General features: G+C 35.5%; 1 protein-coding gene across 2 annotated transcripts in view; it reads left to right on the forward strand.

The window, feature by feature from the left end:
• Positions 1-25,791, forward strand: part of USP10 (ubiquitin specific peptidase 10) — a 59,065-nt gene that overhangs the window by 22,417 nt on the left and 10,857 nt on the right. For both annotated transcript variants that reach the window (XM_075510918.1, XM_075510919.1), the window contains exons 3-11: positions 2,541-2,586; positions 7,468-8,493; positions 14,456-14,547; positions 16,123-16,232; positions 16,703-16,758; positions 18,188-18,291; positions 19,072-19,171; positions 20,452-20,632; positions 24,227-24,392. In XM_075510918.1, the coding sequence (XP_075367033.1) occupies positions 2,541-2,586; positions 7,468-8,493; positions 14,456-14,547; positions 16,123-16,232; positions 16,703-16,758; positions 18,188-18,291; positions 19,072-19,171; positions 20,452-20,632; positions 24,227-24,392 (1,881 nt within the window). The remainder of the gene's footprint in view (positions 1-2,540; positions 2,587-7,467; positions 8,494-14,455; positions 14,548-16,122; positions 16,233-16,702; positions 16,759-18,187; positions 18,292-19,071; positions 19,172-20,451; positions 20,633-24,226; positions 24,393-25,791) is intronic.

Consider the following 25,791-nt stretch of genomic DNA (forward strand, 5'->3'; position numbering starts at 1 on the left):
GCTACTATTGTAGACTCTTATTCTCTGTAGTTCTTGGTAGAAAGTGAAGAAACTGTTTTCCTTTGTAGGGAAGAGTATTATGCCATTGTCCTAATCTCTGAACTTAAAAAATTACTTTCCTCTAGGTCAATTTCTATGTTTTTCCTCCAGACATTTCTATTCAAGTATTTCAATCAAGCTTCCGTCCTCCCCCCTCAACATAAAGGAAATGAACACTTCAGCTGTAGATGGGGGAATCCTTTTGTCACATTTTACAAATCTGACGACCATTGTTAATGTGACTTAGTTTCCTGTAACTTAATTTTCCAAGTATAATTAGTGTAGTATACCGCTAAACAACAAAAGTGCATGAAGGGAGTGGGGTGGGGGATAGAGGAAGTTTAGAAAGAAAAAGATAGCTTCTACTTGCCTTTAGGGATAGCTTTGTATCTTCTCTGGTAGGTTGGAAGCAATGCAGAACAGATCTTCAGGTAATACATGTTTCTTCTGATTATATTGCTGTTTTCCCACCATTAAATACAGTAGCAGCAGTGTGACGTTTGCCTCCTATGTAGTGTCACCTTAAGTGTCCTACATCAGCTATTCTAACGCTTACATTGTGGAAGGTGAAAATGTCATATCATGACTTCTGTAAAGCTATTCTCATAAAGTATGATGAGGAAACATGAACCTACAGCGTTCGAACCAATCTTACTTCATTTTATAACTGTCTCAAGTGTACCACTTACTGGTTAGCTATCAAAATAAAAAACTGTGTTGAACAATGTTCCTTAAGTTTGTCCTTGATCTGGTTCAGTTCAATGTTTTAATTATCTGGATGATGAAATAAAAATTATGCTTATTAGTTTTTCACTGTGCAGATATTTCAGAAAAAAGTGGTCTGAAAAAAATAAGGTGAAATTCAAGAAGGACAAAACTGAGATTATAATACTGCAGTGGTGTTTGACATACATTCTGTTGGGGGCAGTGCCAGTTCTGGGAGTCCCAGCATCTGTTGATGCTGGTGTCCTTCTGAAGGCCCTTACCTATAGAATGACAGGTGGACTGATGTAAGGGACTAGTTAAAGCTAAAAGTTGTCTAGAATGTCTCTTTTTACATGGCATTTTTAATACACATTCTAGCAGATACATCTTGACTGAGATGATTCAGATGACCCAGTTGTATCAAACAGGGCAACTTGGCAATCTCTACTTCGCAAAGGTGCTGTTGATTAACCGGATGTGTAGGGGACCAACAGGTGGACTACTTTATTTTTTTTTCTTTTTTACTTTTTATTTTCTTAAGCCCTTTGAATTGGAGAAAAACAAGAATTACAAGTTTTATCATAAACTGTTGACTGTAGACTTTTAGAGTTAACTTTTTTAGCTCTAACTATAGCATTATATTGAATCTGTGTTCAAAATTAATATGGATAATAGGTTCTTAACAGCTTGAAGCCTATTTCTGGCCCATTGATTCTCATTTTTGACCTGAAAAGTTGATGTATTAAGATGTATTATGGTTTATAAATTGATTTTATGGTATGTTTTCTTTTTATGCACTTTTTTATAATGGAATTTTAGGAATATTTTTCTTGCCACTTTCGATGCACTGTTGTCTACAGTGCTTTAAGAAGGCAATATGTAAGTATCTATAGCTTTAGAGAACTGAAGACTTCAATGAGGAAGTCTTTGATATTTGCTACGCCGTTATAATTAATATTTAGAATAGCATTATAAAACTGCACTATACCCTCAAAGCTTTATTTCCCACTGCAGAAATGGTTCCGCTGTTCTCCAGGGATCTGCTGGACTGCAGTGTAGCAATGGCTACCAGTTCATGCAGGCACAGGAGAAGGCTTTCAGCTGCCAGGGGAGTTTGGGAGCAGGCAAGAGGGGATTAGAAATTGCCTACTTGTGGTTACACAATAGCAGGGGTTCTGTCGAGCACTGAGTCCATAAAGTGATGCCAGTGTTTTATACTAGATATGTTTACAATCCGGATAGAAACTGTATGCTCTGGTTACATTATGCTTAGGCTGATGATAAAAAATTTTTGGTTTTGTTAAATGTGATTAAGAATACAGCTCAGCTGAAACGTTTCAAGGCAACACTATAGCTGAACCAGGTTGAGTGTCAAAAGGTTTAGGTGTGACTATTGTCTGTGCAAAACTTTGTTTCATACTTTCACAGGTAATTTGGTCTATCTTCAGTTTTTGTCTAAAAAGAGGATATGTTCCTCATTTTAAAATCATGGTGAGTTACTGTTGATGAAGGAAGATCCTGATGCTGTGAGGTGAATTGCTTGAGAAGTTGATGAGCCTATGGTGTGTTACCAAGATAATCTTTATCTTTCAGTAATTGTGGTAATCTTCAAGGACACTTGAAGTTACAGTGTGGGATTTGATAAATATAGAAGCGTGAGTTCAAGACATACTCTCAGAAAATCAAACCTTAATAATGATGTTATTTTTAAAGGATTCAGATGTTTCAAGTGAAACTGATATCAAATGTTAATCGTTACCTTATCTTTAAATAAGTTTCATTTCTTTTTTGTACAGCTCCCCCCATACAATGAAACAGTTTCATGTGGTATTAAGTCCACAGGTAAGTTTCATGTTGGTAAGAAATCAACATCAATTTTTTTTTAAACTTAAAGGTTGTGACACTTTCCTTAGATTTACTACAACCTCTCCTTAAGTTTAATCTTTAGAACTCATTCAGCGGGTATAGATGCATATATTTGGCAGGTTGTTTTTCTTAAGCACCTTTATTGAATGACATCCGTGAGAGTATTTGAAAATACTGCATTGAACTTAGCTAATTAGGGTGGACATGCTTACTTCTCCTTGATTGTGCTACCACACAATCTTAATGTCTTGCAGAAATATTGTAGGATGTAGCTGTAAAAAGGTGGGGGGCTGAAGCTTGCTAGAGAACTTGTACTGAAGAAATAAGTAACTAGGGTGGCATTCAGCTGGCCCTCCTGTAAGAGCCGTAGCATGAGTATTTTCTGGCAGTTGCAACCTAAAAATGGCTCTGCAAGCAGTGCTCTGTTCAGTGTTCCCTTTGACTCTTGTTTCTGTCTGGCTCAGCTATTTTTTTGGAAATTTTTTTTCCCCTGTTCTCTTTTGGTGAAAGTATGACTCTTGATGTAAAAATGCATTACAGAGTTCCCGTTTTAAAGCTATAACAGTCACATGTCTACTCTGTCTCAAGCCATACACCTTACAACCTGGCCTTACTTCATAGTTAATATAAAGTTAACAGTTAAGTAGGAGTTGCCATGTGATCATCACTATATAGTTTAAACCAAACTTTCTCAGTATTTTAAGCAGAAGGTAAATTAGTGTTTGGTTTTTTTGCTGAACCAGGGGAGAGCAAGGAAGCTGAGACTTACCCAGATGTATATGAGTGATACAAATGACATCCAGATCTCCTTGAAAATAATGCAAGTGTCTGGACATTTCTTAAAAGTACTTAAGAGGACCAAAATGCACATATTAATGTTTAAGAACACCTGATCATTATGCTTAGTGACTTTGGCCTTGCATTTAAAGGTAAATAAGATAGCTAGTCATAAAGAAGGACAACAGGTCCCATTTGAAAGCAGATGTGCAATATTTCTGAAAATTCAGGAGCTTTATTTAGTACAAGACCAGTTTTGGCACCCCGAGTAGTTCTAAGTAGGAGTTTGAAATGTTCATTAAAAGGACCATATGGTAGGAATTGTCTGTTGTTGATGACAGGGGTGTCGAGTCATATATTGCTTTGTCTAACTGTGGATTTAAGTTCTGTTCTTTAAGACTGAGATTTTAATGTTCACAAGCCATACAGAAAGTTGGTTTGTACAAATGTTTTTCAGATCATTCCTAGACCCTCAGAGAACCCCTCCCAGCTCTGAGATTAGGTAATGACAGCAAATCAGGTTTTGCCTGAAAAATGTCTTTAACAAGCTTGCACTGTACTGTGCATGCATATTATCACTGTGATGGTTGCATAAGAAGCTGTGGAAACTAAAATGGAATGCTATGCTTATGCAGAATATTTATAATTATAATGAGATGACAGACACTGGCCATGTCGTCACCCACCTGTAGTCTAATTTTTTTCCTATACTTATCTTCAGTATTTAACTTATTACAGAATTAGAAGAAATGTTAATACTTACTAGGAATAATGAAATCATGGCTGAAGCTCTAATATGCAGAACTCTGTTCAGACTAATTAGTACTATGTATTCACAGCTTTGGTTATTGTACATAGCCTTTGTCCTTGGAGCATCTGTTGATACTTGTTTCAATATGCATGTCATGTTGTTCATGACAGATAGATCTGTTTCAGTCCATTCAGAAATAGCACTGTGAACTAGATTGAAACAAAGATGCCCAGAAGCAAAGTGGAAAGTCAAAACAAATAGAAAAAATTACCTCTCATTTTTTCAAAGGAACTTGACATGATGTTATGGCAAATGAGCTTCTGCCAGTCATCCCATAGACTAACTATACAGTAGCTACTGGTATTTATTATTCTGATCCTGCTGTAAGGTGTAAAGTTTTAATTCCTCAGCTGTAACTTCCTAATTTGTGTGTTAAATGCTAGAATGTCGGTTATGCTCTTGGCAAGATTTTAGCCTACGATGTTCATGTTGCACTTTCAGCTACATTACCATTGTGCCGTAATTGTAAGGGACATGTTTTGTTTTCTGCTCCCCACTTGCCCTGAGTTGGCTCTTGTGATTGTCTAGTGTACAGTAAGCTGACAGTTTCACCAAAACAAACAAACAAAAATACTGGCTTGGATTATTTTTTTTGCTAGGTTAGCTTTCAGTAACACAAGTGCTGGAACCTTGCTGGAGTAGAGGAGGAAAAAAAGAGTGCGGAACTGAGAACTCTCACTTTTGGCTGTGGTAGACTTAACTCGCCCACGAAGGGAAGCCATGTTCTTTGTTTTGAAGCAATTATTATTTTTTTAACTGGGATTTTGGAAAAGAAACAGAAGTCCCAGATTATTTTGAATTGGTAGGGATTTGAAATGTGCCCGGTAGTTCATTCTTATCGTGGTTGGAGGAATATTAGACGTTACAGTTGTTGCTTGTGCTTTTTACTGTTACAAACGGTAACGAGCTAGCTCTTGGTTCATGCTTGAACTAACAAGTTGCTCCATAAGTAGATGAACTAATAAGGAATAGTTTTGTTGTGGATTTGTGTCCCATATCCCTTCAAACCCATGCCCTGCATTTGCAAGCAAATGAAGCTGTGGCTGGTTTCGAGCTTTGTATGTCCTGACAGGTCAGCCAGTGCATAGCATTGATAGCCAGTTAGTGTTGCTGCTAAACAGTTAGGTGATGCCTGAGATCTCCCAGCCCTTCCCTCTTAAGTGAGTATCAGGCAGCAGCTTTTCACCTCCTTGCCTCTAGGCTGCTGATTTTTTTTAAAAGAAACTTAAGCCCTCTTTTCTGGTTGGTGATAGCTAGTCAGTGATTGCAGAAGTAGTTGGTGAATGGTGGCTTGACAGGCATGTGTTATAAAATGCTTTCTCATGGGTGTAGGGGAGAGGTGAAGAAAATTTGAAATTCAGGCTCTTGTTAACATGATTTAGAGAAATCAGATGTGTATGGAGAGTTCTTATCTTTTTTTGTTTGTTTGTTTCCTTTAGTCTGACTGGCAGTGAGATTGAAATTGATGTGTGAAATGTGTTTACTTCTCAGGTTAATAGATCAAAGCAGAAAAGCAATTAACATCTGTATTGTATATCTCTGTTCATTAATTCATAACATGTTGGTATTGCATGTGTAAGTCAGACCTCAACACACATTGAATGTTTGTTACTCTTCATTTGATATTAAAAAATAGGTACCCTGTAGATTCTTGTTTCTTTCACTTTTTTTTTTTTTAAGCTAAAATTTTTGTCAGTGAACTTTTCTAGAAGGTATTTGGAGAGTTTCAGAACAGTTATGTTGGCAGTTATGTATTGAAACATTCTCCACTAGATTCTGTCCTCCCATAGGATTATTTGCTTAGGTGTGCGAATAACTTTTTTCCCTTAGGAACTGTTGTGTGCTTTTTTTGTTGTTTTTTTTGGTTTGTTTGTTTTTAAACCAAACCCACCTCACTTTTTTGAGTGTCTGTGGTATACTTGACAATATGCGTTTGTTGACGTGTCTTACATAATGTAAGTTGCACAAAATCTTTAAAGTTTAGTGGTGTATCCAGTTAAATTCCTTTGGAAATAGTATCTAGTGTTGTTTTTGATTCTCTAGTAACAGTCTTAAAAATTTGACGTGTGTTTTTTAGCCTCCCATCTTTGGCGAAACAGAAAATATTAAAATGAACAGAAAATATTAAAATGAATGTCTTTGAAACAGTAGCATATGTATCATAGAAAGACCTACAAAACTTTAACTGCTAAAATGTGAGCTTACCTTTAACGTTCCTGAGACTCAGTTTCATTAATATTATCTCTTTATTTGATAGTTAGGGAAGCAGTTGTAACTGAAGTATTCGCTGTTACTAGTTAGCACGTATGCATTATAAAACTAATTAAGTTCCATGAAATTGCAGTACTTTGTGACTGACAATGTTTTGTGATACTGCAGTCTGCCATGAGAGTATTTCTTAGCATGTCGTTAAAGAGCATGTCAAAGTTCCAGGGTAAATAAATAAAAAAAAATAAAATAATAAAAAAACCAAAACCCAACCCAAATCAAACAAAAAACTCCAAACCCAGTCCTGTTCACAAATTTTTCAGTACTGCTTGTACATACAAGTTGAACACTGACTTATGTTGAGGTGTATCTGTTGTATTTCTTGTCATAAAATCATATAGTCATATAAATCATATTCTCATATAGTAATAAGTTTAACTGTGATTAATAAGATATTGATGAGCCTAGAGTTTCAAAAGCTGTAATTGCAGTGTTTCCATACAATTGAGAGAATTTTTTTCAGTTATTAAGGATTATGATAAATCTTTGCACATCAGGAAAACCAAACACCCCCCCCAAACCACCTCCACATGTGGAAATTGTTTTTAAAAGTTAAATAGGTAGGGACTTGGATTTTGTAATTGTCAGTGGAAAAGACTGGCTTTAGAAGAAGTGTGGAGGTAAATATTGCACCATATTTTATACACAATTATCCAGTAATTAATTTAATGCAGAATATTGCTAAAGTCATTGGGCTTTAATAGTTTTTCTTAATAGGTGAATTTAATAGGTGTTATTTGCAGGAACTGTGCCGTGATCTGGAAAATTACATACTCTGTTTAAGAAAACCTGAATCATACTCTGTTCTCTTTAGGAAAGTCATGTTTTGAAATGACCTTCAGGGTTCAGATAAGAGAATAATAATTATTTTAGTTTGAGGGAATGTAGTTTGTTTTCTGAGTTGCAGGAAAATATGGGTTTTTTTTCTTGATTTTTTTTTTTTTTGGTAACTTTTTGATTAGATGTCATTCACTAACTCAGGTTTGCTTTCTCTTGTCCAGGGGAAGAGTATCAGAGAATTGAATTTGGTGTTAATGAAGTTATTGAGACACAGTCCTCTGTACTAAATAACACAGACTACAGTATTTCAAGTACTCTGAATCCTCAGGCTCCAGAATTCATTCTCAGTTGTGCACCTGCTCAGAAAACCCCTGATGATAGTCTCGGTGAAACAAACTACAACTCCATTGACTGCCAGTTCACTGATCCAACCCTTGCTTTGGACAGCGGTTCTAATGCTGAAAACGATGGCTTGTCTGGAGGCCTTGGACAAAGGGAGCGTAAAAAGAAGAAAAAAAGACCGCCTGGATACTACAGTTACTTGGAAGATGTCAGTGACGGTATTGCTCCCACAGAAGCTCTTGTAAATGGCCATGCAAATTCATCGGGACTAAACAGTATAAGCACAGAGGATACGGAACTGACGGGAGACATACACTCCCTGGCCACACCAAGGACTTGCAACAGCCCGGACAATTCTGTGGACTTCATTAATGAAGCTGTCTCTGATGATTCTGTTTCTAGCGCACTAGACAATACCAGGACTGCAGGGCAGCCTGAGGTATGCCGTGTTACTAATTCTGAACAGTTTTGCATCCCCTCAGAGACTGGCAGAGATAGCCCTTTAAGGACAGCTGTTGTACAGTCTTATGCTGGTACTGATACTACTGAAAATCTTGGCGTTACTAATGGACAAACACTTGAATCCTCTGGTGAGGACACAGCTGCCAATGGGGTAGAATTGCACACTGTGGAAAGCACTGACTCAGACCAAGCTAAGCCTGAGGAAGCTTCACCTACTACTGAGGCAACAGTCCCGGTTGCAGGATCAGTCCCTGTTAATCAGCCTGCAAAATCGTGGGCTAGTCTTTTTCACAATTCCAAGCCCTCTGCTTCCACATCTGTGGTCTATGTTGAGACTAAGTATACCCCTCCTGCCACATCTACTCTGGTCCCTGAAAAACAGGTTGAAGTCAAAGAGGGACCTGTTCCAGTTTCAGAGGATCCTGTAGCCATAAAGATTGCAGGTATAGTTAATACACACGAGTGGATGTTACACTGGAAGGGTATTAACTCTGCTTGTAAACAGGAGCGTGCAATATTGATAGAGAAGATTCCTCTGTTCTTAATAAGATGACTGTTCAAACGCTGCTATGAAAGATGTAATTTAAATAAGCTAGTTTTGCTATCCCCCTGAGTAAATGTTCCAGTGAGACATTGCCATGTCATTATCCCAGATGCGGTAAAACTATTGTTACTTATCAAACAATATGTTTAAGTGATCTGTGATTTTAAATAGGCTGGTTGCATTCAGCTGTGTGCTACTGTAGTAGGGAGAACACGTTAGAAAAGTTTATTCTGAAAATGGTGTGTTATGTTATCCAGTATTTATAACCTTGTAATGCATTCCATTACAAGAAGAGAAGAGTATTAATGTATTTATGCCAAAGTGGCTGAAATTCCTGGACAATTACAGTAGCTTGAGTGTAACATCTAAATAGATCCTGCTTCAGAAATTCTGATTCAGGAAATAGTTTTTATATTGATTTGCTGTTTGAGAGGTCAGTCTTTCAAATTTTGAAGAATTATCCTTAACCATTATAAACAATATTATTTGATTCAGAAACAATGCTAGCTATCGCCTGTTCAAGAATAACCGTAAGAAACTGCCCAGAGGGTACATCAGGAAAGGCAATGCGTGATATAAAGGCTTTGACCGTTGGTCCTGTCATATTTGTGGTTCTAATGAGAAATACTAGAATGTGCCTGAGATTTGTTTTTGGAGAGTCAGTCAGAAAATATGAAGAAAAATATCCAGTTGGTTGCATTTTGTGTCACTGACTTATAAGTGTTGGAACAAAAATAATTATTTCAAATCCATGAAATAGTCTGTATGTAGAAAGGCTTGTGTAAAATCCTGCTGTTTATGCTACAAGCTAATTTACAAGTATAGTGGTGTTTTGTGTGTGACAGCTTCAAGTCAAAGTTTTCAGCTTTAACCAGAAGCTGACCAGGAGATTTCTATTCAGAATACCCAGAAGTATAGGCCTGCCTCTCATCCCCTCCTTAATAACGGTTTCATTACTTAAAATTGTCTGTTGAGAGAAAAGCTGTCAGAATAATTTATATTTCTGTGTATTTTTCACTTAGGTGTCACAAAGAGTTGACCGTATTTAAAAAAAAAAGTGTATAAGCAGGTGATTCTGGTTTGTATGAACCCATACAATTGAAGTATGTTGTACTCTTAAAATCTTAAGCTATCATTTGGTAATGAGTTTTAACTTAAAACTGTTTTGTGACAACCGTAAAGCTAGAACTGCTTGCCATAGAAGAAAAAGGTTTTTTGTCTTGTCCAAGTTTCTTCAGTTTTAAGTTAACTTCTAGATTTCTGCTGTTTCTGTACTATTTTTTGCCACCAGGTGGGAGCAGAGCTTTTTATTTTGTCTTCAGTGTATTAAAATAGCAATATAATTTTTATACAGTTTTCTTCTGCACCTTCACTGTTAGCTAGCTGTTTTTGCAGAGGAATAATCTGAGTATAGATCCTTTTCCAGTGAAAAGGAATTAATCTTCTTATTGCAGCTGATTTAGGTAGGAGTTATATTGCTGCAATTCCTATAATTCAGATGCTACTGCTTTCAGTATGAAACTGAAAGCAGATCTGAAGTATGAAGATCTGAATGCCATGATATCAGTGCTTTGCTCTGTGGAAAAAGGCAGCTTTCTTCATTGTCTGTTCTTTTTTTAATGTTCTCTGCCCTGTTTGGGAAATAGGTACATTAGTGTTTTGTTCATACAGCCACACTCAAAAATATGTTACATGAGTTTCAATTTATGATTTCCAGACAGGTCATTTGCTCCATTCCATACATATTTCATTTCAAATCCTCTGCCTAGGTTAACATCATTGTATAAGGGTGTATAGCAATTCTGTATGTTTTTCATAGTTAGCTGCTGATTGTGTTCCTTGTTTTCTTTGTGGCTGAGTTGAGATCCTGTTGTTTGATTTGATGGGAAATCACCAGTTTCAACTCAAGCCAATGGGAATCAGTTTTTAACTACAAGTGACACAGGGTGCTAAACGCTAAAGTATCTTGAGCTTAGCAAGCAAAATTAGCAGATCTTCTGACTTAATGTTGGAGCTCTGAGGCCCTCTTGTACAGTTTTTATTTAGAATGTGTGCTAAATAAACTCAGGACACAAGAAGCTAAGTTACTTTTCCAGGGACAAATTGCTGGTTTGTGCCTTAATTTCCGCAGTTATTACAAGGGAGGTTAATGATTCACAGGCACCTTCAAGATAGTTTAATGCTACGTGATTCAACCTGCAAAGATCTGTGGTTTCTTAGTCCTCGCATGTAAATGAAAGCTCCACAAGATAAGGAGATGAAGATTAGGACTAGAAACTAAATAAAACAGACAAACAAATTTCATGTTAATCTTCCTGAGGAAAAAATACTGAAGATTTTAATTTTAAATTTATTTTAAAACAATACTGAAGAATTTTAGCAAGTGGCTAAGGTGTGTGGTAAGAAGCTTTACTGGCAACACTAGTGAACAAGTTAAAGGAACTTCTGAAGCAGGCTATGAACCATTGATGTTAATTTGGCAAAACTCCAGGCAGATAACATCAGAATGGTAAGAGAAGTACAGGTACGGCACTTCCATATTTAGAAAGGGACAACCGTACTAATTATACACCTTAGCCTAATTTAGATGCTAGGACAAACGTTTTAATAATTCCTTTCTAAGGGATAGTAAGGTTATAAATGGTCCATATTTGTAAAAAAAAAAAAATTACTTTCAGGCTTCACTTGCCGTGGTTCACAGGTACTACCCTCTGATGCATACCTGATGATAGTTAATAATGCCTTATATAATGTTCTAAGGAAGCTAGGGAAATAAGGGACTGGAAAACTAGCTGTTCTGAGTAGTCTTTTAACTGTTCTTGGTAACTTCAGGAAAAATTTCAATGGGAGAATCTAAAAATATTTTCTGAATCATGTTTTCTTGCAGTGTTTTCATTGTGGATGATGGAATTAACAGTGCATGTAAAATTTGTTTACAGTAGGCAGAATTTCAGATGAATTGAAGAACACAAATATTTAAGATCTGACTAAATCTGGAATGATTTTAAATTAAAAGGAGGGGAATCCAGTAAATGCAAGTATGGAAGGATACACCAGAACAGAAATCAAATGCAAGCATACAGTACAAAGAACAAATGGTCGGTAATAGTATTAGAGAATAAAAGGATCGGGAATTTCTAGGGAGTTGATAAGTCTCCTTAGTAAAGCTGAAGAAGACTGAGTTTTATTTCCAGTGCGTGTTAATACCAATTTATATGGAAAAGATGGAAGATAACTATGATTCTGTTGTTGCTGTTGCGGACTCAATGAAAATGCCAGTCTTTAGGCATTACTTCTCAAGGAAGATGTAATAGTGCAGCAGAGAAAACAGAAGTAAGATTTGAAAACCATACTGTTTTGGCAAACGTGGAAAATTTGGATTTACTTTGTCTCAGATGAGATTGTTGGAGTGATCATGGATGTAACTTCAAACACGTAAAACAAATTCATAAAGAAGATGGCGATTCAGTGCTCTCCCAGATGGTAGCGAACAAGACAAGAATTGCTTAGTTTAATTGGTAACAAATGTTTTTCAATGTTACGTATGAGAAAAAAAATTCTTATTGATAAAGCTAGGTAAGCACTAGAGCAAGTGGTTGTGGAATGGAGGTATTGCAAGGTTTGGGGTTTTTTATAAACAACTTCAGAAATGTAACCTGTTGACTATCAAACTGCATTCTTGCAGAAGCTGATTTTGTGTAGGGTTATTCAGCAGTGTTGTCCTGGCACTTTTTATCATTGTCTAGATTTGAAGAAAGATCTGAATGACATACATAATACTTGCCAAATAATGGTCTCAAGCTAAGCGTTCAGTTGCTAACTTGTAATGCGTATCCCTTCAGCATGGAGACCATATCCACATGGTTTCTCTTTTGTTAAACTTTTACTTGTATTGATTAGGGAATTACTGTGTGTTGGAGGGTTTGTTTTTTTTTTTTTTTTTTTTTTTTTTTAAATTCGACAGGTATTTGTAATAACACCACCTGGTGAATGAAAAAAATGTTTTCTGTTTATCAACAGAAATTTCTAAACATGGTAATACTGTTCTAGATATGTTTTCAAATCAAGGCTGCATTTCACAATTCAGTATCCACCAAAGGGAACATGAATTCTGGTTGGTGATGTGTGCTTTATAACAGGTTTTGAAATTTTAAGAAACGTTTCTCATGCTTGTAAGTGTATTTTTCTTCTGATACTCTTGTAAAACTTCTTTTAGGTATTGTGTAAATGTTAAATGCAAGATGAAAATGTGGTATTGAATGTAATTGCTGTACACAAAAATAATTCTTTGTTAAAAGAAACAAAACTCACTGCAATTGCTCTGGACATTGTTTACAAAGCAGTTTTATGACCACAAGAGGATGCTAAAGGTCCTAATAATATTTTTTAGTACGATGCAAAAATGGGGAAAAAGAGGTAACGTAAAAAGTTATTGATAGACATTAAAAATAAATATTTTTTCATTATTTTTATCCTAATTTTCAACAGCACTTAGTTATATTAACAGAAAGATTGTATGTGTGCACAACATTTTCAAACTTTGCTGCATTAGCAATATATTCTGAAATACCTGAGCATTAGTAATTTAATAACAAATATATTCTAACACTCGCGGAAGGATTTTCATCTGCATCTGTGCTAGGTGCTAACATCTTCCCTTTTACATCTTTTTGCTGTCTGCCCTTTCAGGTGTCAGGTTCTTTATGTAATAGAGGACTGATTTAAATGTTTTCTATTTTTTGGCATGTTTTTATTTGGTTAGAACTGGTGGTGTCAGCAGGAAATATGATCTTATAGGTAAAGAGATAGTTTGGAATTAGAAGGACATGGATTTTGTTTACAATTCTGCCACCTCCTCTGCTTAGTTATGGCTTTGTGCCTCTGCTTTTCCACCTGTGTCATGTTTTCTTGTCTGTGTAGATAGTCCTAGTGAATAGCTCAAACTCCTTACGTTTATTCAGTGGAGCATGTAAGGGCTTTAGAGGCCCTCACATTAATTATAAATAACCCCCTTGGTAGGCAATTGCTATGTTTATTTGCATTTTTTATTCTATCTTGTATACCTCTTGTCCTTATTTTGAAAATTTAAAATATACCAGATGCAGTATTTTCCTTAAACAGTTTTTATTTAGGTACCTAAATAACAGGTCAGACTTCCTGGAAAAACTCCCCCTGTTGCTCTCAGTTTCATAACTGAGACAGACTTATTTATGTGCAGTGGTTCCTAATTTTTAAACTTGGGCCATTGCTGAAGTTTTTGAAAGCAGGAAGAGAGTAGGCATTATATTATGTAAGCCTGTTATCTTGTAGATTTTAGAAGTCTTAAAGCAGTAAATAAAACATACTGTTCAGAAGACCACGTTAACATCTGTCTGTCCTGTTTGCACTAAGATATTTTTATTGTAAGATAGTGTATGTTGAAACTTGTAAACTGAGACTGCTGTATTAGCTTCATCTCTCTTCAAACCAGAAGAATTTGGGAAATACTTCATAAAATCATTGGCAAGGGATTACAGCTAATGGGAATTTATAGCTATATATGTATCTCTATATATCTATATAAATAAAAGTATCTGATTTTAGTAAAATAAAAACAAATAGGTCTTCTCAGTTTTGAAATGACAATGATAAGTTTTTGTACCAGCATCCTCCTGACCCAAATTCCAGGATGTCTTTGGTTGAAGAAATATGTCTGATTTGAAATATGAACAGTGTTTAAATGGAGTGAAAATTATTTGCTGAAGTTTTTGGGAATCTTGTTAATTGATTTGCATTATTTTGTAATGTGTCAACAGGTACTTGTTTTGATGGCTAGCATGTGCATTTTATTGATGCTCAATTTACTGTTTCTCATTCTGCAGAAATACTGGAAAATGTAAGGCTAATACATAAACCAGTGTCTTTGCAACCGCGAGGGCTGATCAACAAAGGAAACTGGTGCTACATCAATGCTGTATCCTTACCTTGGAAAAAATTAATACACTTAAGTTAAAATTTGTATATTATATCTGTCAAAGTTTTTCTGGATTATTCTGGTAGGCGTTTTATAAAAGTGTCTTCTCATATCCTACTACTGTGGTTAAAATGTTTAAGGGTAGCATCTAGAAATCCAAGGGTGTTTGGGATCATTGAACCTTGTGTCCAGGGTTCCCCTGCAGTGGATTGCACAATCCTCTTTGCAATTTGTTTCTGTTACTTCTGTCAAAATACTTCAGAACTATGATTTTCTCACGACTGAAAACCTTCTTGTAATTTCTGTTTATGTTTACTCATGACTCTTTGTGCATCAGCATAAGTGGTTATTTCTCTTGTACTTGAAGTAACTATTCTTACTCTTAGGCTTTATTTTGGCAATGTCATAAGCAGATAATTTGGTTTTCTGTTGAGCAGGCTGTCGCTATGATATCATCTGTGCAGATGCAGTGTTTAAAATAATCCTTTTACGACGGGATGGAAGATTAGCTTGCTCTTAATGTATTAGAATTGTATTCCCCTGCAAAAATAACTTTTACCTTGGGTAACAGAAGTCTTCCTTCTTCAGTGCTGTATTATAATAGCTTTATTAATAATATTTTTTTATTAATATATCTGTGTCTCTTATGTTAGGAATCGCTCACTGCAAGTGACAATTAGGATACTTTTACTTGAACTGCTAGTATTGCCAGTGAAAAATATTAAGACCAATTTCAAGACTGATCATTGCAGAACCTAATAACCCATTTCCAGACCAGCGATTGTGCTTTAAACTTCAGCTTTTATCTTACATAGCCAGTTCTGCACTCATCTGATTGTATATATTAGCTCCCATTTTTTCAGTCTTAAAATGTCACCTGGGAATTTGTTACTCAATTTTTGCACGCTGTACGGATCAAGTTAATATATATCTGTAGCTGTTGAGATCGCTGCCTTTTTTGTCATTTCCCTGCCCCTCCAGTCCTTCAATACATTTCCTCTGTTCACTGTTCTCACCATGTGGTGCATGGATTTTGATTGTTTTTAAAGTGTTTTCTCCCAACATACACTGTAGTTTTACTGGTTGCTCCAAACTCTTCTTTACACTGCAGAATGTTTCACATCACAGCAGGTTTTTTTGGTTTTGTTACAGGGGTGAATTGTCACCTTTAACTTGAAGTCTGTCAGCTGGCTTCTTCCATTCTTTTCAGAAAACATGTTACAGGTTATCACTTGCCAATTCTCAAATGTTAATTTTATAAAGTCTTTCCTATGAAAGGTTTTTTCCCTCTCCTGCTCCTAGACTAAATGTTTCCTTCCCCTTTAATTAAAGTTTCTGACATTATTAAAATGTCAGTGAAATCACTGCATGTTACAAGATGCCGGGGTTTTTTAGTATAACTTCTGTACGTTATTAGTTAATGTTGTGATAAAAGTCCATCAGTCTGTTCCAATTTAGTTATTGCATTGGTTTACATAAGTTAGCTTTGTTTTGCATATAATTTTATATTTAATTGAATATTTGGTTATTATGCAGATTACATTTTCTGAATATTTCCTTAATGCCACTGCATAGACCCTGCAAGCCTTGGTTGCTTGCCCTCCAATGTATCATTTAATGAAGTCCATTCCAATGTATTCAAAATCACAGCGGCCGTGTACCTCAACACCAATGATAGACAGTTTGTAAGTAGCTTGTTAAAAAAAAAAAAAAAAATCTGTGATCTGACTAAGCTCATTCAGAAGTATCTAACACATGATTGTTTATTGCAGTTGTTGAAAATTCATATGTATCCAGAAGTCTCTTTTGTGTGGTTTTTTTTGGTGATATGTGGCTTTTATAATGAACTTGGTATTTTACTGTTGCTTGACTAGTCAAAGAAGATACTTCCTGTTGCCTGAGGAATATCAGTTTTAAATGGTATTTGATATGCACAAATGAGCCGTGAGAGCTGCAAGAACTAACCTAACACCTTGGTTTCATTAGCAATGATCAAGTTAATTTTTATGTCTGACCTTTACTCAGACTTCATTATGATATTCTTTGATTTTTTTTTTTTTGGCAGTCAGTAATGACAATGATCTAATTTTATTATTTGTCCTTCTAAGTCTTAACTTGCCGCTCATGTCTAGTTGTTCCTTCCATTCTGTTTCAGTGTTCGTTTAATGAATGAGTTCACTAATATGCCTGTACCTCCTAAAGCAAAACAAGGTGAGTAGGAATAGGGGGAGAAAAGTCTTAAAATCATGGTAAGAAGGCTTTGGGGTAAGGATCTGCATTGTGTGATGTACTTAAGACTTTTAAATACTGGTGCTTGATCCTCTTCACGGCTCTTTGGACTTTTGGGATTTCTTGATATCTTAAAAAGGTTGCTGCTGGTTTTCTGTCAGTGTTACGCTTTTTCTTATTGGTGATTCATGTCCAGAAGTCAGGTGTTGCACCTTATATTTTTTTCTTCTATTTGGTAGACCAAATGTACAAGTGCAATAAGAATAGTCTTTGTTGAAGGCTAGCTTAACTGTTAAGATGTCTTCTAAGAACATACTCTTTCTAACAAAATCATTTGATATTCACTGCATTTTACTCTGCTTCATTCCTTATATATTTCCAGCTGTTTGGTTTATCAACTTGCTCAGTTCTATCATTCTTCCTTAAATACTAAACACATTTATTTGGAACAAAATGGGGCCATAATAGGTCTCCTTAGCAGTTAGAGATTGCCTGCGGACACGTTATCATGGCTTTTAATTCCTCCCCATCTTATGCACTATTTCAGTGTGAAAACTTTAGAAGTGTATGATTCTTGCTAATACGTGTTTAGGATCAACGATGATTATGTAGTGAGGAATAGAACATTTTTTTTAAAGCAAATAAATTATCTTTGTAGGTTTCATTTTTTTTAATCTCTAAACCAAATCTGTTGTATTACAAACTTATAGAAATAAAAAACAGTTTCAGGAATGTGTTTATGTAACATTATAAGAAAATATCACGAGGAGCTGGTTGTTCCAGTGATTTCCAAACAGTTCAGACATTTCTGTGGTTTGCTGCTTAAGTTTTGTTTCTGTGAAACAAATCTTACTGTCTTATGCAACTTATTATACTTCTAGGTCATTTTATTGTATTGTGTAGTTTTCAAATATAGTTTCTGAGGCCTTTTATTGCCATTAGGTTGAACATTCTGTCAAACTGTATCTTGTTTGTGTTTTATTTTTTTCTGCAGTGAGGAAAAGTGATCTGTTAGAATTACAAATATATAAAAGATTTAAGGAAGTGTTCTTTGAATACAAAAGAAGTACAAAAATTTAAATAGAACCAGAATTGCTCTTTTGTGATGGCTGTGGATATTCTTGTTAATCTTCAGAGTGTTGACTATAAAAAGAGAGTACTAACTTTTCCAGACCATCTGTAAGTCTGTGTAGGGTGATGTAAGATGTTTTAAAACAAAACAAAAAGTTTATGGATAAAAGAGTTGTATCTTATGAATTCGGAGCTTGAGTCATGAAAATTGTAATAAAACTATTAATAAAAAATAATTTTGGATTCCAAAAGCTAGTGATGTGTGAAGAGAATGTTAAGGTATAATGTAGAAAAACTTAATATATATTGTTATTTATATGTACTTCTCTTTGCCTTGCAGCTTTAGGTGATAAAATTGTGCGAGACATCCGACCAGGAGCTGCCTTTGAACCTACATACATTTATAGGCTTTTGACAGTTATAAAGTCAAGTCTGTCAGAAAAGGTGTGACTTACAAATCTTTGACTTCTGTAATTGCATTTGCAAGGCAGTCACTGTCGTTAAAACAATGTAAAGCCATACATCAGGTTCTGTGCCTCAATAGTACTAAAATCAACTAGTTGATTTTAGATCCTTATAATGAAGCTAGGCTGTCTTGGGACTTAAATTATAGGAAGATGTTAATTATAAGTTTGGCAGTTTGATATGTCAGAATAATGAAAAAATCAGGATTGGAATGGAACATCTCTTCATAAAAAGAAGATACCTATTGATTTATATTTAAGAAATGAGCAGTTTGTTTCTGCTTGGGATTCAGCTTGGAATGATTGAAGGTCCACAGAGACTTCAGAATACTATTTCAGGTTTACTTTCAATTTAAAGAAAAGATAGTGGTTCAGACCATCTTTTGATTTGGCCTTGGTTTGACGGCAACTTTTAATACTACTTTTAAAAGAAATAGCAAAAAAAATAATTACCAACTCGCATGTTAAATTGAATTTGTATTGAGAAGAATGCAGAAATTCTTGTATCCGGGTCAAGCTTGTGTGTGTACTTGCTGTTTATGGCAGGTTACCAATTAATGTGTAGGTTCTTTTGAACTGGTTAAAAACAAGGGGTTGTTACAGTAAAATTTAAACTTTATTTGACTTTACAACTTAGACTGAGTAGTGGCTAAATTAGCTAAATTAATAGGAGAAAACTAGATGTTCAATGTCATGAACCTTCTGTTAAAAATAAAACATGAAAATGCCATGTAATAATTGACAAAACCATTTTATTCAGGGCAGGCAAGAGGATGCTGAAGAATACTTAGGATTTATTCTCAATGGACTACATGAAGAAATGCTGACCCTAAAGAAACTTCTCTCTCCATATAATGAAAGTTAGTGGGTTTTTTTTTGTTTTTGTAGCAAACTTAATTTATTTCAAATGTTCTCCTTTTTTTGTGGTGGTTCTGTAATAGAAATATTTGGGGTAGATGTTGAGATAAGGATAGAATGCCATGTTTTAGGGGACTCAAAGACATTAACAAATAAACCTTTTGTTAAAATCTGTCCAAAGGATAAAATGAGTCCATTCTGTCCAGTTTACAAGTAAGCCGAAGTGTTACTGAGTATTTGGAAAAGCATTATCATTCTGTAAATACTCTGAATGACAATAATAGCAAGTCATATACCTGGTCCTCCTAAACAACAAATTTATGTATTACAAATTTTTACTGAGCACAACTGAGCATTATTTGAGGCTAACTCAAGTTGACTAGTCTTGTCTTAAGCATAGGTATGTTTGTCTGCCATTCATAATACCTGCAATGTCAGTTGTTTACTGGGGTTTTGGCTCTCTCCATGGTAGTTCAAAAATATATCAGTGTGTTTTTTCACTGATCTTTAAACCACTGTTAAGATCTTCTTTGAAGTGGGAACTTCTAGACTAATGGCTAATTTATATGTAATATAAAACAGAACATATTAAATTATTTTAAAATTCTTATTGACAAAGTTGGAGAAAAATTTTCTTTGGAAGAAGTATTAGAATTTGTATGCACAGTGAAATACCATTTTATTTTACAGTGGCTTTATGTTTGGGTCCCCTATTAAAAATGAAACAAAACACTGTTAGTCTTAGCCAAGTGTAGAATTAAGATCACTAGTTATTCAGTTTCTCTTTAGTAGGGTAAATTTTTAATGATATAAAATGATCATTCCATATTTTGTTCTTTGGCTGTGTGTGGTTTATAGCCTCCTGACTTTGGCACTTGCAAAGAAAATATTTGCTAAGCCTTGGGTTCCCTGTAAAATATCTGTGCAGAAAAGGAGTTGTATTTAATAATGGCATAAGTATGTTTCCAGAATAACACTTGACTTTCTAATTTTCTACCCCATAAATTTACTACTAAAAATATATCAAACTTTGCTAGAAAACTACATCTGTTTACATACAGTCATCAGTGAGCTGCATTCTGTTAATACATGGATGTGTCCAGCTGTGAGTGAGCCTGGAACATACTTGTTCTCATTTGCTTTCTCAAATCTGTGATCTATGAAAACATTTTATCCTCTGAAAATTATTTGTATTGGGTTTTTTGCCTTTCAAATTCTTTATCTGTATACGTGTTTTGTTTGTAAAAAAACCTAATGCATTGTTTTTCTTCTTCACTTTAAGAACTCTCAGTTTCCAATGGCCCTGAGGCTCAGACTATTCATGAAGAAGAGGAGCAAGATGAACAAGGGGAAGGCAGTGAGGATGAATGGGAGCAAGTGGGACCTCGCAACAAATCATCAGTCACTCGACAGGCTGACTTTGTTCAGACTCCAATTACTGATATTTTTGGTGGTCATATAAGGTATAGTACTTTTTTTAAAAAGTTGTTGAGACCACAGGCTGCTTTGTCTTTACAGATAACTTTCTCCTCTGCTTTGCTTTCTGTATTTTTCATCATGATTGGATAGGGGGATGGAAGAGACTGTTACACAGTTTGTTCAGGCCAGGAGAGGTGAACATTCTCCCATGAAGCATTTGTTATGCAAGAGAGAGTTCAGAAGATGGACCAGAATGATCAAAGGATTGATCAGTGATCAAATGATTCTATGACTTATTGTAGAGTCTGAATCTTTTTAAGTGTCTTAAAAGAACAAACTTTTTAGAGAATAAAAGGCTTGAATTGCATATAGAGAAGGAGTTTGAAGTATGTATGCTTTGTATATTAATGTCTAAGAATTCCAAAGAACTTGAGCTACCTAATTTTTGTGACCTCTGAGGAGTCTTGATTCATTTTGTAAATAAGGATACTAAAGGATAGTGAGATTTGCTAGGGGTTAAATCTGTTCAGTAAAAGAATGAAATAAAATAAAAAATTGTAAACTTTTGGTTATTTAGACACTTGTGCTTCCCAGAGGCAGGAAAGTTATGTGTAACAGTTAATAAATGTTAAAGGCGAAAGAAGTTTGGAAAAATGTAAATTACTACAAGATGTTACAGGAATGACAAGAATGTGGGACATTACTTATATTCAGGTCTGATACCAGATGAAGGCAGAAAGTAGATACTGAAAGAATATTTTTTGGAAAGGAAGCCTCATGACTTGTTTGGAGAAATGTGTAATTTAAAATGAAAGCAAGGTAAACACTTGCTAAAAACATATTCCAAAACAAAAAATGCTAGACTTGAAGAATTATTTTTAAATTGGAGACAGACACTTAATTGCTAGTGTTTGACTCCCTGTGTTGCCAGGTATTCAGTCTAGAGGTGTGAATAATGTGGGATAGTGCCTTCTGCCTCTGAAATGCACTGAAATTATTCTTCTGGGATTTGAGTCAGACAGCTGGCAGATAAAATGTATTTTCCATAGAAATTGGCAGACAGATGTTTGTACGTATTGATGAAATTCCACGTTGATGGTATGTTCACATACCCAAGGTATTGTTAAGACCCTTGGTATATTTATCATGGTCAGAATTGTTTAGATCTCTACATGATTGCATTAGTTTTTAAATTAAGAATACCAAGAGAACGCTGTCTTCTGTAGAAGTCCACAGAAAATGACATAAAGCAAAGGTAATACTGAAAAAAGGCAAAAACTTGCACTGAGCAACAGAACCACAGGGTCCAATCCGACATCTGTTGTCTGCTGTCACCACACCCTCTTTATTTAGCCTCTAAATCAGGTCACACAATTTACCGCAGAAACAGTATCCCATGTTGTGATGTTGGAAAGCTTCATCCTCTGAGGGTGGAGATAGGAAGGATTGAATGCAGAATTGCCAGTAGAATTCCACTAAATGAAAGCATCAGAAATTGGAAAAACCAAATGGAAAAAGCAGCTAGGAAAGCATGTTTTGAGTTGGCATCTTTTGGCTTGGGAAACTTTAGGCTGTCCTCTCGAGGCTTTAATTGTCTATTAAATGCCTATTTAGGCATAATTGCTTATAAAGGAAAAAAGTCTTCCTTAAGCAATGTGAGACTTAAATGTGTAAGTACGAAGATAAACAGTTGTATCAGGATCTGGTTTGTTCATGTGCAGGAGTCCCTTTTGACTTTCAGCTTGTGTGAATTTCAAATATTTGTTATGCAAGCTAGTTCACAAGCCAGTTAGAAGTCTGCTAAATATTTCCATAAGTAGTACCAACTTTTCCCTTCAAATGTGGTTATTTTAAAAGAAAATACATCAATTATATTGTTGTAGTTTAAGCAGGGTAGCAATGGGCAGTGCCCATTTTCCTGAAAAATTCTTGCTGTAGAGTTCTTACAGTACCTGAGAGTAATTATTAATTGAAAATTATGCATTTTCCCTTGACGAATTGAAATTTGTAATTATTCTAATAAGTGATATTGTTACAGAAAATCATAGTCCAGTAAAAGTTTTGCTATGAAATCAATTTCTGCATAGCTTTTTGGAGAAATGTTACAATTTAATTTCTAATTAAAGAAAAATTCCGTAACATTCTCTTTTCAGAATCCATAAGATTAATTAAATCTTTTATACATGTACTTGAAAACAGTTGGAGTTGTTAGCATTTTTCTGTTGATTATTGCACTAAATAATGGTTAGCTTAAAAAGGGTTTGGGAAGTGTATCCAAAAGCAGCAAGACTTACACAGTGAAGGGTTTGTTTGTTGAAACACTGCGCTTGCCATGTGTTGAAGGTTTTGTCCTTAAATATAGCCAAGGAGGAAGTATTAAACTGAAATAAAGATGCTACTGTTTTTCATACGCTCTCTTTCCTCTGAAGGATATATATTTGCCAATATAAAGATGCATTGGCTTTCTGTTGGTGCTTCAGGGCTTTGCCTGAGTCAAAGGGGCTCTTTTGGTAGGAGTTTGCAGTACAGGCATTAAACCTGTATGTTAACATTTCATACATGACCTGGAGAAATGTCAGCATGGCTACATGGATTATGGCTATGTTAATTATCTTACTACTGTCAAGCTTTGTAAGGCACTGTAACAAGCGTAACAATATAATAAATGAATGATTTCTTTGGCTCTGTAAAACCACATTTTTGTAGCAGCTGGGGCTTTTTAATGTAAGTACTGCTTTCAAAATAAAAAAAATCTTGAGCCATGTTTGATGGTTTTAAGTTTTCAGTGAAGTTTAAGAAAAATGAAAATCAGGAAGAGTCCACTTAGTACAGTGACATTGTGGCTGAGGAGCGTACTGTCTCATTGCACAAAACAATGATCACCAAGCCAGGCTACTTAAAGGCTGCAACTGAATACACTTCAAACAAAAATAAAAACCAAAAAAACAGGAAACATGTTCTCGTACCCTAGGCCGTTACTCCTGCCAGTTTTCCAAAAGAATCCAGTTTATGTACAAAGGAGTACATGGACAAAGTCTGAACACAGAAAATGATGGGAGGAATAGGAAATGCCAGTCCTCGATGGAGCATAGTTTATATTTCCTATGGCAAGATTTAAGCAAACAATTTAAAATCACTGTGAAATTGGTCTTGGTGAAGCGACTGAAAAATTCGTGTGTTTTTATTGGAGAGTCTGGAATCAGTTGTAATTTTTACAGTAAAACATACAGTTAGAGAAGCACTAGTATTTTGCACTTCTGAAGCTCTGTCGGAAAACATAATTTCAAAACTCTAACATAAAAGGTGTACGGAGGTAAATATTTTTAAATGCATTATCAAAAATTTCAGTATCTGTCTTTAAATTTTTGATGCTTATCCAATAACTTTTAAGCCTTGCATAAATAATTCAAATATAATCCCATTCAGTATGCTCTAAGTGGATGTGAAAATAATTTAAATTGCAGTAAAGTGGATTCAGGTTGTTGAAACTTGGGCTTAACCTTTGTATTTGTGTGTTTTGTTTTGGATTAGCTATAAATCAAGTTACTAAAGTAGACTTCAATCCGTTCTTACTTGAAGGTTCTATATTGTTGAAAATTATTCTGCTTTACTACATTTTAACTTTTTTGTTTCCATAGATCTGTTGTTTACCAGCAGAGTTCGAAGGAGTCTGCTACACTGCAACCTTTCTTCACCCTGCAACTGGATATCCAGTCAGACAAGATACGCACAGTTCAGGATGCATTGGAAAGTTTGGTGGCAAGAGAGTCTGTCCAGGGTTATACCACAAAAACCAAGCAAGAGGTGTGTTCTGTTGACCCCTTTTTACAGTCAAATACTAAACTTTTTAAAAGGGTTTTTATACAGCTCTTGCTTTACAAATAGTTACTTGAACACTACTACTTATGTTAACAAAAGAGGTACTAACCTTTTCAAAGTGTCCTGCAGCGGTAAAACATATTACACTTGAACACATACGCTGAAAGGAAGAGAACTAACTCTTAAACAAAACCATGCCTGTAAATAGGTATGTTTTCTGAGTTGGCCTAGTAATTGGTTGGAGATTTTACTGGAGTGTATATTAAATTAACAGGGTGAACTGTGGTAATAATACATACTATTACGAGTAAAACAGCTGATCTTAACATACTGATTCCTGGGGATTGCCAGATCTTCTTAGTAAAGGAGCAGCTCTTCAGAGTATTGTTTGAAAGCATGCTCTAGCATTAAGAAAAAAACTCTTGTAGCAGAACACTTGTGTGGTTGTCTGTGTGGCTATCCTCGATGGGTTTTGATATACACATTTCACTTACAAATCAAAAATGAAAATATTCATTGTTAGTAGGCCTGGTAGAAGTTCGTCTAGAACCTCACTAAAACATCTGATGATCACTGTCTTTCTCTCTGGATGAATAATCTGAAATCTTTCAGTAGCCAGTAACAGCTCCATGCAGTGTCCTTGGCACTGTATAGTTGACTGGTTTTCTGTGCACAGCCCTAAAAAAACCAACTTGTCAGTAATACTTGTCCTGGTTTTGGCTGGGATAGAGTTAATTTTCTTCCTAGTAGCTGGTATAGTGCTGTGTTTTGGATTTTAGTATGAGAATAATATTGATAACAGGCTGATGTTTTGGCTGTTGGTAAGCGGTGTTTACACTAGTCAAGGACTTTTTCAGCTTCCCATGCTCTGTCAGGTGCACAAGAAGCTGGGAGGGGGCATAGCCAGGATAGTTGATCCAAACTGACTAAAGGGCTATTCCATGCCACATTACGTCATGCCCAGTATATAAACTGGGGGGGAGTTGACCGGGGGGGTAGTAGTTGCTGCTCGGGGACTGGCTGCGCATTGTTTGGCGGGTGGTGAGCGGTTGTATCACTTTTTTTCCCCCTCCCTTGGGTTTTGTTCCTCTCTCTCTCGTTGCTTTCCTTCTCATTACAATTCATTATTATTATTACTATTATTTTGTTCCAATTATTAAACTGTTCTTATCTCAACCCATGAGTTTTCTTACTTTTGCTCTTCCGATTCTCTCCTCCATCCCACTGGGGGGGAGTGAGCGAGCGGCTGCGTGGTGCTTAGTTGCTGGCTGGGGCTAAACCACGACATACTATATTCAGTTTTAGGTCATCAGTTAAAAAAAAAAAGTTCTTCCCAGTTGGAGAATATCTGGAAAAGAGCAGTCAAAATGAATGGCAGTATAAA

Source organism: Mycteria americana, chromosome 8 (assembly GCF_035582795.1).
Source record: "Mycteria americana isolate JAX WOST 10 ecotype Jacksonville Zoo and Gardens chromosome 8, USCA_MyAme_1.0, whole genome shotgun sequence".
In the NCBI taxonomy this organism is placed as follows: Eukaryota; Metazoa; Chordata; class Aves; order Ciconiiformes; family Ciconiidae; genus Mycteria; species Mycteria americana.